Source organism: Thamnophis sirtalis, unplaced genomic scaffold, assembly GCF_051295495.1.
Source record: "Thamnophis sirtalis isolate CommonGarterSnake01/CBP01778 unplaced genomic scaffold, rThaSir2_p1.2 scaffold_2, whole genome shotgun sequence".
Taxonomy (NCBI): Eukaryota; Metazoa; Chordata; class Lepidosauria; order Squamata; family Natricidae; genus Thamnophis; species Thamnophis sirtalis.
In genome coordinates, this window is record NW_028261382.1 from 75,750,401 (window position 1) to 75,764,591 (window position 14,191).

General features: G+C 41.9%; 1 protein-coding gene across 2 annotated transcripts in view; it reads left to right on the forward strand.

Annotated features, from left to right (window-relative positions):
* The window catches only part of PEBP4 (phosphatidylethanolamine binding protein 4), a 293,106-nt gene that overhangs the window by 96,571 nt on the left and 182,344 nt on the right, over nt 1–14,191 (forward strand). For both annotated transcript variants that reach the window (XM_087706131.1, XM_087706132.1), the window contains exon 4: nt 11,153–11,251. In XM_087706131.1, coding sequence (XP_087562257.1) covers nt 11,153–11,251 — 99 coding nt within the window. The remainder of the gene's footprint in view (nt 1–11,152; nt 11,252–14,191) is intronic.

A 14,191-nucleotide genomic window follows, 5' to 3' on the forward strand; every position in this document is an offset into this window, starting at 1 on the left:
GGAGGTTTGTTTTGTTCTCAGGGTCAACTGAATGGTGCAGATTTGTGTTGCGCCTTCTTGGAAACTGTTGAAAGGACTGTGTTGTAGACTGGAGATAGATAACGTCACATCCCTCCCCCTCTGTTGAGAGAGGGCTGTTCAATTTTGACACAGATGCCCTCTTTGACACCTCTTTGAAACCAGTGGTCCTCTCTGTACAAAATGTGGCCTTTGCTGTCTTCAAAAGAGCAGCCTTTGCCTTTTAAATGCAGATGGGCTGACGAATCTTGTCCTGGTGGGTTTGTTCTCCTATGTTGTGCCATGTGCTTACGATTTTTGCTTTATGTATTTTCTTCCATGACATTTTAAAAATCTCTTGGACGAGGGGTGTGTGTGTGTGTGTAATCTTGCAGCATGTGAATGGTGTAACTGATACATAGATAAAGATAGAGCTTGCCCAAAATTTTCACAAGGTTGCCAAGCCTTGTTTTGCTTTGATTTAAGGTCCCGTTTGACCACCCTGGAACTGGGTAATGATGCTGTTGCAGGGTGCAATCTGTACTGAAATCCAAGCCTGCTGTTAGCTTCACTAGTGCTTTATTCTCGTGTTGCTGTTATTTTTTAACACTTTTTTTGTGCATTAAAGCACTATCCTCTCCCCAGAGTCTGCCTGCAGTGAAGACGTGGTCTGTACAACTGCAATTATTTAGAAGAACAGATGGAGTGAGGAGCAGAAAGTCTGTTAATAGTAATAGAAATGCTACATGTTAACCTGGACAGCACACGATGACAATCCCATGACTACACGTTCTGTTCTCACCAGCTGGGCACCATCGCAGAAGTGAGAGATTCATAACCATAGCAAAACCCAAGAACCCACCTAAGTTAGAAATGAAATTCCACACTTTCCGGTCTCCGTTTGTTTCCCCCACCTCCCCAATAAAAAAACCACATGGTCATTTCAAAATATTTTCGTATTTAAGGTGAGGTGTTAAAAATTTCATCATGGTTGGCAGGAGAGAAGCTAGGCATGAATGCAGTGGCGGAAGCATGGACTAGTAAGGGGAATAGGAGAAACATGACTGCTTCTGTAATACCAGTTCTGGAGCTCTGGTACCACGCTCCTTTTTATGGAAAGATGCACATGGAATTGGAGGCAGCTCCTACGAGCATGAGGAAAGGAGAAGCTTGAACTCATGGGACAATGTTGTTGTTAGTTGTGAAGTCATGTCTGACCCATCACAACCCATGGACAACATTCCTCCAGGCTTTCCTGTCCTCTACCATCCTCTGGAGTCCATTGAAGCTCACGCCGACTGCTTCTGTGACTCCATCCAGCCACCTCATTCTCTGTCGTCACTTTCTTCTTTTGCCCTCCATCCATCCCAGCATGAGGCTCTTCTCCAGGGAGTCCTTCCTTCTCATTAGGTGGTCAAAGTATTTGAGTTTCCTCTTCAGGAACTGGCCTTCTAAAGAGCAGTCAGGGTTGATCTCCTCTAGGACTGACTGGTTGGATCGCCTTGCAGTCCAAGGGATTCACAGGAGTTTTCTCCAGCACCAGAGTTCAAAGGCCTCTGTTCTTTGGCGCTCAGCCTTCCTTATGGTCCAACTTTCACAGCCATCCATTGCAACTGGGGAAACCACAGCCTTGACTAGACGCACTTTTGTTGGCAGAGTGATATCTCTGATTTTTAGTATGCTGACTAGATTTGCCATAGCTTTCCTTCCCAAGAGCAAGCGTCTTTTAATTTCTTGGCTGCAGTCCCCATCTGTCGAGATGTTGGAGCCCAGGAAAATAAAATCTCACTATCTCCATTTCTTCCCCATCTATTTGCCAGGAATTGAGAGGCCCAGATGCCATGATCTTAGTTTTCTGAATCGCCAACCTTTGCACTCTCCTCCTTGGGAAAATGTCCCACTGTTAATTGTAGTCAGGGACTAGATGTTTATGTTTAGGGACTTAAAGCACGATTCTTCTCTCAAAACATGTTCTTCCTAAAAATGATGATGAGCTATTGAAACAAAGTTCTGAAGACCAAATAGATTCCATTGTAGCGAAGGTCGAGGCTACAAGTTGAGTCAAACTGATAGCATATAAATAATTAAACCAAGATCAGTCTTAGTAGAACACTTTACTTCTTGTTGCAACAGAATTATAATTCAACCAGAATAGAGCTGAAAGGGACCTCTCGTCCAACCCCACCCCCCTCAAGCAGGAGACTGCATAGGTGACTGTCCAGTCTTTTCTTTAAAATCCTCCAGGAGTGAAGCACCTACAGCTTCTGGAGGCAAGCTGTTCCATTGGTTAATTGTCCTCACTGTTAGGAAGTTTCTCCTTTAATTCCAGGTTGCTTCTCTCCTTGATTAGTTTCCATCCATGGTTTCTTGTCTTGCCTTTTGGTGCTTTGGAAAATAAAGTTGACCCCCCCCCCCAACTTCTTCTTTGTTCCAGACCATCAAATACTGGAATACTGCTATCATGTCCCCCCTAGACCAGCCATACTCAATTCCTGCAACCATTCTTTAAATATTTTAGTCTCCAGGTCCTTAATCATCTTAGTTGCTCTTCTCTGCACTTTTTCTAAAGTCTCAACATCTTTTTTGTAATGTGGTGACCAAAACTGGATGCATTCCAGGCGTGGTCTTACTAAGGATTTATAAAGTGGTACTAATACTACATGTGATTTTGATTCTGTGCTTCTGTTTATACAACCATGGATTGTATTAGCTTTTTTGGCTACTGCCACACACTGTTGACTCATGTTTCAATGATTTATGACTCCAAAATCCCTCTCACAGTTACTGGTTTTGAGCCAAATTTTGCCTAATTTGTACTTTGATTTTTCCTGCCCAGGTGTAAAACCTTGCTTTTCTCCACATTAAATTTCATGTAGTTGGATAGGGCCCATTGTTCAAGTCTGTCAAGATCTTTTTGGATCCTGAGCTTGTCTTCTGGGGTGTTGGCTATTCCTGCCAGCTTCGTGTCATCTTCAAATTTGATGTTTTCACCTTCTATTCCCTCATCTGAATCATTTATGAAAATATTGAAGAGTATTGGGCCTAAGCTGGAACCTTGGGGTACCCTACTGCGTACTTCCCTCAGTGTAGATGTAGTACCAGGAATAATTCTGATGATTAGCCAAAATGTGTCAATTATGAAATAACATATTTTAGATTTCTTGGAACAAATAAGTATAAAATAAACAGAACAAACATTTTAATTGGTTTTGAAAGAAATAAGTTATCCTCTCTGGAACAGGCCAAGGGCATTTTAGTGCAGCTATTTATTTTTCACAATGACCAAACAGATGTCTCTAGGAGATGAAGATATATCCATCTTCTTACAATGATCCCCTTTAACTCATGTTTGGAGGCAAAATTCACCAAATCAGAAATAATAATTGGCTTTAGTCTATCTAATAGCTGGTGGTGATAGATCTGTTCTCTATGAATGTCTCCAATTCCTTTTTGGCCATATCATACAATAATACCGTCAACTCTGAAGTGAAACTGGATGAAGCCATCTTGTGCCGCCTCATAGTTGCTGCGAAGCCAGAGAGGGGGAAGGGATGGGGGAAGTAGATAGCCAGGCTCCAGTCAAAACAAAATGCTTTCTTGTGGGAACCAAGGTCATTGAAACAGGTGGCCATTGAAGGAGGAGAAGAACCTGTCTTCCAACTTCACTGGACAGTGTGACCAGTGATACCTGGGAGGGATTCTTTTTTTTTCAAAGAATTTTTTTATTTTTTTATTCTCTTACATACCATTTTAAGTATAAATTCACGTAATTGTTATTCTTCTTTACATTTATCATTCTTACACATTTGATATTTCGTTTAATAAGTTATGATGTACAGTTTGGGTTGCTTTATTTGCCATCCCTTCCTCCTTTTGTAACGTCTCCTTGTTTTCGCTTTCTTTTCTCCCTCCCTCCCTTCTCTACTTTCTTCCTTCCTCCACTCCTTCTTCCTTCAAGAGTTTGATTCTTTTAATTAAGTGAAAATTGTGGGAACTGTCAAAGTTGGTTTTCACCGGCTGTGCCTATTTGATGAATCCCATAAACATATCATTTGAGGAATCTATCTGCCTCGGAGTTATGCTTTCAATGGGTACATTGCCTGGAAAGCTGACAAATGCATTTCCCAACTAAATTTTGTGCTGTGTGAAAAAGTATTTTCTTTCATAAGTTCTAGATTATCTTCCAGTCAGCTTTACTTGGTGAACTCTGATAGTAATTGTGATGTTTTGACAGAAAAAGGGTTTTTTCCCCCCCAATGTCCTGGACATTCTCCATATCATTTTCTCCATTTCCCCTTTTATTTTGTCTCCCATCCTATGTCTTCCCAATGTTGTATGTGAGGTGACTTGGGACCTCTGTTTGTGTTTTCTTTCATCAGTAAGATTATTCTCAAGCACCAAATGAAATGAGACTTAATTTTTAGTAGGTGAGAGATGCTGGCAAAGAAAGGAGGGAGAAAAACATTACAGGAAAAAAAATCTCTCATGCTTTCCTATGGGAGAGAGAATTGAGCAGTCACTCTGGATACTGTCCAATTCTAATTTCCTCTGATCATATGATGAGAACGGGAGCAAATAGAGCCGAATCTGTGTTTCCGGGGTACACCATATACATAAACAAAATGAAGGGAAGGACAGAATCAGATACAGGTAGTCCTCAACTCACGGCCACAATTGAACCCCAGATTTCCAATGTTAAGCAAGAAAATTGCCCCATGTTACGATCTTTCTTGCCCCAGTTGTTAAATGAACCACTACAGTTGTTAAATTAGTAACACAGCTGTTAAATTAGTAACACAGTTACAAGAATCTGACTTCCATGTTGACTTTGCTCTTCCAGAGATGGCAAAAGGGAAACACATGGCCCCAGGTCATTGCAACCATCAGAAACATGAGCCAGTTGCCAAGTGACCAAATTTTGATCATGTGATCATTTTGTTGTTGTTAGTTGCGAAGTCATGTCCGACACATCACGACCCCATGGACAACGTCCTTCCAGGCCTTCCTGTCCTCTACCATCCTCTGGAGTCCATTTAAGCTCAGGCTGACTGCTTCTGTGACTCCATCCAGCCACCTCATTTTCTATCGTCCCATTCTTCTTTTGCCCTCCATATTTCCCAGCATGAGGCTCTTCTCAGGTGAGACCTTCCTTCTCATTAGGTGGCCAAAGTATTTGAGTTTCCTCTTCAGGATCTGGCCTTCTAAAGAGCAGTCAGGGTTGATCTCCTCTAGGACTGACCAGTTGGATGGCCTTGCAGCCCAAGGGACTCGCAGGAGTCTTCTCCAGCACGATAGTTCAAAGGCCTCCATTCTTTGGTGCTCAGCTTTTCTTAAGGTCCAACCTTCACAGCCATCCATTGCAACTGGGAAAACCACAGCCTTGACTAGACACACTTTTGTTGGCAGGATAATGTCTCTTCTTTTTAGTATGCTGCCTAGATTTGTTGTAACTTTCCTCCCCAGAAGTGTGTGATCATGGGGATCTGCAACAGTTGTACATGTAAAAAGTGGTCATAAGTCACTTTTTTCAATGCTTTTGTAAGTTTGAACTAAATGAACTATTGTAAATCAAGGATTATCTGTACAGGGAAGGGTAATATATAAAAGAAAAGCAGACAGCTGCTATGTACTGCCAATAAAGGAATAGGGAAGAATTCCATAATCACTACTCTTCATGCTTTCCCTACCTTATTTATTCTCATTAAAATAACATTATGTTGGAAAGAAAAAAGATAAATAAATAAATAATGAGCAGAGTATGGCTACTGGAACTGTACATACACTTCCAGGTACAAATATACCATAGTTTCACTATGGGATTAACAATTTTTCAGATTTCCTCGGCTGAGATTTGTCTTTTTCAACTTCATTCAATCATCTGCTATGACTCTTTTTTCTCCTACTTAGTTACTGGGAATTGAAAACAGCTGAAAATTTTTACTTTTGAATGATTTGTTTTGTTTAAATGTATTTTTAAACAATACAATCTCAATGGGTGAAGGATGCCTTAATATATTTTAAGAAACTTAAAATGGATGCAAAGAAGGGAATAGAGATGAAATAGACATACACGCTAGCTTTAAAACAAAGATGGTTAATTAAAAATAATGTAAATTGTTTCAACCTCTATAATTCAAAAGCCGTATTAAGTATCCTGGTCATCTGTGCAGTCTGTGTTTCTCACTTTAGGCACGTATTTTATTTTAACCTCCTTCCATGATGCACGATGGAAATGACATAGTTTGTGCATTGGCCAAAAGCCAATATTAGACCAAGCCAGAAATGGCGAACTCCTTAGAAAAGTCTAAATGCATTCATGTCTAAATGTTACTGTATTTTACATCACATTTTATTTAGTGGCATTAACGTTAGTTGAATGAAATATTTGCCTGAAAGTTGTTCTGGGCCAATGGAATGAATCAAAGTGGGGGAGGCATAAAACCCTGGCATTGTAATTCTCCTTCTCTCTCATTACTCATTTAATTTCTATGGAGATCAGTTTTCTACTACTGGCCATCCATTATAAATTGGTATTTTGAAGTTCTAAACAGCATTAAAAGGGTGAAAACTTGTTATAAATAAAGACCTCTGAAAATAACCTATTGTACAAAAGGAAATGCTTTTTAAATAACTTTGTTGTTTTTGATGATAATTATCACTTCACTTCTTATATATTATATAAACGTCGATTAACAATTTATTCATTTCTGTGTTAACTCTATACTATGGAAGCCATGCGTAAACTTGCTAAGACTCTCTAAAAACTGTTTTATTGATTGGCAACTCAGATGAAATATTTGGTACAGCAGTTGCTATTAAACCTAGAATTTTTAGACAGTTGGATGTCATGTTTTTCCTTCTTACTGATTTTCTAAATTAGAGTCAGCATTTTCATCCCACATATATTTTAGCACTTGGTGAACAAGAATGAAAATGCCTAATATCCACAAGCTTATTAATTAGGATTAGGCCCATTGAGTTAAGTAACATTCATTAAAGAGGAAAGAAACTTAGTTTGGATTAAAAAGATACGCTTATATCCACTTCTTTATTTCAAAACATTTGGCTAGCAATTTAATTAAAATTAAAATACAATCAGCATTTAAACACAATATACATTTAAAACATGAGAAACAAACTGGAAAAGCCAGTGGGGAAAAAATCCAAGTCCTCATTTTAGCCCTGAAAATGTAAAAAGCTGAGCTTGGATGATTACCAGGCAGTGCAGAAGTCTGTCAAATTGGATTGGCTATTGGAAATACCCACTTTTATATTGTTATATTATATTAAATTTAGAGTTTAAATAACATAACCAGCATTTTGAATTATTATTATACCTGAAAGCAAATTGGTAACAGGTGCAGCTAGAGCATGAGTGGTATTATATACCATGATTTATCTTTAAGAGGCAATCAAAATCTTAGATGCTGTACTTTGGGCTAACTGTACTGGATAAAAATGGTAGAGTGTTTTAACTGAATAGCCTCAAGGGTGTGAATCCCTCAGGAGAGGTAAAATACCTTTGGTTAGTACAGCTAAAGCTTGAGGAATAGTGCCAGAATAGACACCTGCATGTCAAGTAATAAATCTCTCATTGATAGCATCACTGTTTTCAGGTATTGGTCTAGGGCAGTGATGGCTAACATTTCTCTCCTTGTGTGCGTGACAGCACGTGTGCATGCCCACACCCATAATGCAGTGTTCCCCAACCCCTGTGTGTGTGCGTATGCCCCATCCCGGTGCTCCCCTTGCTCTCCCCCGTGCATGCGCGCAATCACCCCATGCCATTTTTTGGGCCTAGCAGGGCTCCTTGAAGCCTTCTGAAACCAAAAAACAGGGTGCGGGAGAGGCACTACCCCATCCTTCATACATGCGCATGTGACCCTCGTGATACCCCGCGCATGTGTGTGCATCTCACGCATGCACAGCAGAGATCCGAAAATCAGCTAGCCAGTGGGAGGTGCATGCACATGTGCAGTGGACCTGAGCTGTGTGACAGTTCGTGTGCCCGCAGAGAGGGCTCCATGTGCCACCTGTGTGCCTGCAGTGCCTCTGCCGGCAAAAATGGAGCTTGGAAGGGCTGTGTGTGGCCCTTCAGAGCTCTGTTTTCATTGGCAGAGGGTTGCAGGAGGCCATTGCAGTCGAAATGGAGTTTGGGAGCCTGTTTTCACTGACAGAGTGCTCGGGCCATCACGCCCACCCTGGCCACGCCCACCCCAGCCCTCAAACACAACCTTGATGCGGCACTCAATGAAATGAAGTTTGACATCCCTGGTCTAGGACATCCACAACTAGATTAACTGAGGCTGGGAGAGAAATACTGTATATAAACGTGTATCATGTAGAGAATGATGACTGTTTACCTTACTTTTTTTATGAACACTTTTGGTAACTTCATGTAAATGGTGAGTATCATTTGAAGAAAAACAGATCCTTAAGGGATACTGTAGGACCGGGATGGCGAACCTATGGCACGCATGTCACAGGTGGCACACGGAGCCATTTGTCAGGGCACGCGAGCCATTTGTCCGGGCACGCGAGGCTGGTCAGCTAACTTCAGCCTTTTTTGAGGCCATTTTTCACTCTCCCCAGGCTCCAGAGGCTTTATAGGAGCCTGGGGAGGGCAAAAACCACCTCCCCCCCCCGGAGGCCCTCTGGAGGCTTCAGGGGCCTTCTGGAGGCTTCCCTGAAGGCTCCGGGGGACAAAAAAACAGCCCTACGGACAAACTGGAGGTCTGTTCCTGAACTTCCAGTTTGCCCGTAGGGCCATTTTTTTTTTGCACTCCAGAGGCTTCAGGGAAGCTCCTGAAGCCTCGAGAGGGCCTCCGGGGGCGGGGGATGCTGTTTTCGCCCTCCCCAGGCTCCTATAAAGCCTCTGGAGCCTGGGGAGGGTGAAAAAAAGCATGCAAAAAATGGGGGGGGGAGTGCTGGTCATGCAGGCATGTGCACTGGGGTCTGGCATTGCATTATGGGTGTGGCACACCCATGCACAACCCCCCTGTGCTCACCCCGCTTTTTGCACCTGAGCCAAAAAGTTTCTCCATCACTGCTCTAGGATCATGTCCATGATGTCAAAGATGTGGAACAGCTCCAAGAGACTAGAGCCAATTGTCAGTATTCTGATTATGCTTAGCCTTATTTTTTTTTCCTACCAGCTTGAATGTCTGTAGACTACAGGGGACTAAATATCAGAAAGCAAATTTTGACAAAAAACAACAACAGTGTTATTAACCCCAGGAATGTCAGCAATGAATGTTATATGAGTTTTTCTGGACCATGGAATTTGGGACTTTATAACCAGGAGTGATCCCATATAGACATAGATAAATTTTACAGGAAGAAGAATCTTTTATCAGACCTGGCTGATAAGGTGCATCTCTTCCTGACAGATTGGATTATGTTAATATATCTTTCAAAGAATGATCCCTGAAAATAATCTGGTTCCCACTAGCACATATGTGCTAATCTGTTACCTTCCCACCAAAGGTGGTCCCTATTTTTCTAGTTGCATTTTTACATGCTTTTGAATTGCTAGATTGGCAGAACCTGGGACAAGTAACGGGAGCTCACTCTGTTATGCAGCGCTAGGGATTTGAACTGCTGAACTGCCTAACTTTCTGATCTTAGCCACTGAGCAGAATCCATCTTGCATTATAACTATGTATTTCTATCCGAAGAGTGAAACTGAAGGAGCATAAGGACAGAGTTTGCAGAAGAAAAGTAGATCACAAAATAGAATGGCCAGTCATTCTGAGTCATACCCAGGTTCCTCAAGCAAATGAATAGCTGAAATTGGAGAATGGTCTTAAGGTTAAGGCACATATTTCAGGAGTCACCAGATACAAGAAGCAGAGAAGGACATACTGTAAATAGCAAACAACAGAAAGCCTGAATAGCAAGCTGGACTTCAGTCTGCCAGACTGTGTCTCATCCCAGATGTTTGATTAATCAGCCAGGATGATCCTCCTCCTGTCACTCTTGAGCCTTATTTGCTCATTATTCTAGCCTTGCAATCTGAGAAGTTTCTTTTCCCCTGGGCTAGTAAGTGGAGATTCTGTTCTCTTACTTCTGCCATTTCTGCTTCTGCAGACATATTTATCCCTGGCACCTTCCAGACCAATGATTATGATTCCAGTCTCCCATGGGAGATCTCGAATAGCAGTGGTGGGTTCTGGATCCCATTCCAACCATACGGAATGGGCCTGGCGTCATCCACATGGACGCGGGGAGTGCACGCACACATGAGCACAGCACACACATGCGCCTTACTGTCCAGTGACCCTCCATGACGCTCCAGCTGCTTAGCGGAGCATCGCACAGGCGCTATATGCGGCATGCGCATGCGTGGAAGTGCCGAAGACTTTAAAGTTAGGTAAGGAGCGAGGGCGGGCGGGTGGGCCCTCCGGAGCACTGTACTGGAACAGTACTGGGTGCTCCGGGCAGGTTCTGGTACGCCCGTACTGGGGCATACCGCCTGCAACCCACCACTGTCGAATAGGTATCACCTCCTCCTCCTTATCAGAAATCAATTCAGAAGCAATACTGATCATAAGTTGGGTCTCATGATGGTCTCATGCAACTTTCAAGTTGAAAAAAGCCTTACTGGTTGCCTGTTGCATTGTGATGATCATGATTATTCATGATTCATTATTATCATGATGGACCTTCAAATTGAACATCTACTCTGCATTCCACCCTATACTTTTATGTCACTAACAGGGCATGTTTCATGGGACCCACACTGAATATGATTGACATCAAGAATTAATTCTGGTTTCTACTGGGACCAGTGTTATGGATCAAAATGTCACCAATGTTGAAGCAAGTTCACTTCTCATTACAATTCAAAGCACAGACCATCAAATCAGAATGACCAAAATCTTCTGTTAGTTCCAAATACTAATTTTCTTTTTTCTTTTATCCGTGCTTGAAGTTTGAATTTAGATACTCTATGTATCAACTGCAAGAAATATGTATTTCTTTGGTTCAGTGAGAATTGTCTTTTTGTAAATTGCTACCGCTGCATAAGAAGGGAACTGAAAGTCTGTTGTCATAGATGACTAGATGGATAATAGGTGTTTTGTTTAGAACGTTCCCTTTTTAACTTGCTAAATAGCAAAATTCTTAAGACTGATTTTCGTATATTATTTTACAGAATAAGAAATATGCTCTCATCATGGTTGACCCAGATGCTCCTAGCAGATCTAATCCAATGTATCGCTTCTGGAGACATTGGGCTGTGACTGACATCAGCGTGAGTACTGTGAATATTTAATATTTCTTTCTTGATATGTTTATTACATATTTTGTGAGATTAATGGCTGTTTTCTACTTCGCATTTTAATCCCTCTCACATGAGTGATTCTTTTGGTTCAAAGTGTCAGGCTCTTCTTGTCAGGCACAGCTTGACTAAATTATTACTGTAACTCAAGAACATTTGACGCCTTTGAGCAGTTAGGATTCCTCCTGGTTCAAACGAAGTACCATCTGTTCTACCTTTGTACAGTAGAATTCTGACTTTTCATTTTCAGTCCTCGCTTGTTAGTGGCAGCTGAGTGTTTATATTCTACACAGTCTTATACTCTGCTTTAACACTTGAAGAAACAGACCTTGAGGATTTCCATACTGCTGTCTTGATGCTTGGTGTATCTGCAAAAAAAAAAAAAAAAAAAAACCACTTTCAATTTCTCACTACTGTCATTGGATGCAAGTAGTTTTGAGGAGTATCGTGTTAGCCCTGCCATGTGAGAGAAATTGGGTGTAACCAGTGTTAACAGCCATTTCTATGGATAAAAGGAATAAGGGCAAAAAGAAATGGATTGTGTTAAATAAGGATGAATCTATTTTCCACTCCTGCCAGCTTTTCTGTTAGCCCACGCCCTGGAAACTGATGGGTTTGCTAAGTTCCATATCAACCAGTGAGAAATCTTTGGCTGCCTAGAACTTGGAGAAAGAAATTAAGGATGTATCATAGACATTTATCCCAAAGAACAAAGTGAGTAGATTTATCCCATCTACATTGCTGGAGGTTTTCAAGGAAAGATTGGACAACCATTTGGGTGGTTTGCTGGCTAGAAGACCTCCAAGGTCCCTTTCAGACCACTTCTTTGATAGTCAGAAGATTAGGATGAATGTCTGATTGTGGTCTGTTGAAGTTTATGGTCATCAACCAGCTGTTTTGTTCTTCTGCATATATTGTTGCAAATAATGTACCAGGATACTTTTGTTATCCTTCGCTTGGCAGCTTTCACATCTGAACTAGTTGGATGGTGCGGGAAAGTAGTGCTAGATTTTCTGTAGTTGGTGATGCTTGAAGAATGTTATGTAGGGAACAGGGCTTCACAATTGCTTAGGCATTTCTTTCCTGCATGGATGAAACTTTTAGCATGTTATTTGTAATTTACTTAAACAAGTAGCTTCTTGAACATCATATTATAATATTTCTATGACACTACTCATCAATAGCTTATCCTTCTCTCTAAATATTGAAAAAAGGTTGTGTAGGTAGGTTGTACAATACAAAGGCCTGAGACCAGATAGGCTGATTATAGCAGAGATAAGATTGCTGCTGATTATGATATTATAGTATTAGATAATTTCTATTGATTTTTTTTATTTCTGGAAAAAGTGCTTTAGTGTGTATTGGTATCCTAACTCAGGTGTTGTTTTAGGGTAGTTTTAGAACAAATATTTCTGGTCACCTTATTAAATAGTCTACACTCTGAATAAAATAAGATCATTTGATTCAGCTGTGTCTTTCAAAAGTATCTAGATATCATCAATATGCAGGGACCTGCAGTCAGGGGAGGCAGGGCCTCACCACTGTCATCATGAAAAGAAAAGAAAAATTAAAAGGAAAAAGGCTGAGGTAGTTGCTGCCAGAGTCACAGTGGATGACTCTGCTTAGTGCTTAACTGTTTAAAAAAGCCTCTAAAAATGTGCCCTCTGCAGGAGGAGGCGAGAGAACCACGTGCCTCATTTAGTCTATCTTTATGACCACTTGAGCAGAGTTAAGCAAGGGTTAAAAGCCAAAAAATTCCTTATGTAGATGAGGCACATGGTTCTCTCGCCTCCTCCTGTAGAGGGCACTTTTTTAGAGGCTTTTTTAAACAGTTAAGCAGAGTCATCCATTGGAGACTCTGGCAGCAGCTAATCCAGCCTGACCTCAGCAGCTCTTGCCTTTTTCTTTTTGCATTTTTACATTTTCATCATGGCAGACAAGAGCAGAGTTGAAATCCTCTGTGACACAGCTGGAAAAGGTATGTGGGTCAGAGGGAGGGGGGAGGAATTCAAAATTATTGTAATTTGTAAGTATTTTTTATTGTAAGTAATTTGTCTGTGTGTGTGTGTGTGTGTTTGTTTGTTTCTTTACTTCACTCAAACAAACTCTCTCTCAATTTGAGAGAGAGTTTGTTTGAGAAGAGAGGAAAGGGGGAGAGGCAGGGAGAGCAGCTTGTTTGAGAAGAAAGGGGCAGCCCGCCAGCAGAGGTGGGTCTTTTACCTGCCTCTGATGGTGGGCTGGTGCTTTCTTTCTTTTGCCAGGCCCCTCACACCCACGTCCAGCCCGCTGGAGCTCGCAGTGCCGGGGAGGAATGGGCTGGGTGGGCTGGCTGGCTGGGGAGGGGGGATCATGGCTGCTCAAGTGGCCCCCGCCATCGCCGCCAGCAGCTTGGGTGTCCCAGCTCCGTCCGAGCTGAAGAAAGCGGAGGATTGTTCATTGGAGGAGGCAGGGGGGAGGCGGTGGAGTGCGGCAGTGGTGAAAAGCAGTCGGAAAGTGAAGGTCCGAATGCCGGGGCTTTGGGGCTTCAGCGAGGCTTTCAGAAAGCCCCCCCAAAGCCCCGGCGAAGCCCTGCTGCTGGCAGACATAGGGCAGCTTTTGTCCGCTTGCCTCACCAGCCATAAACCTCACCGCACGTCACTGTCAATATGGTATCATTCTGAATATGTTTTTTTTAAAAAAAAAATATTTTATAGACCTTCCCTTTAGATTGGATTAAGAATTCAGATTGTAATGTTGGGGGATTCCTGTTCAAGACTTGCCCTAATGCTGTCCAATGTGTACAGTAAGACTGGTGGTGGGATTCAAATTTTTTAGTACCGGTTCTGTGGGCGTGGTTTGATGGGTGTGGCTTGGTGGGTGTGACAGGGGAAGAATACTGTAAAATCTCCATTTTCTTCCAATCAGCTGGGACTC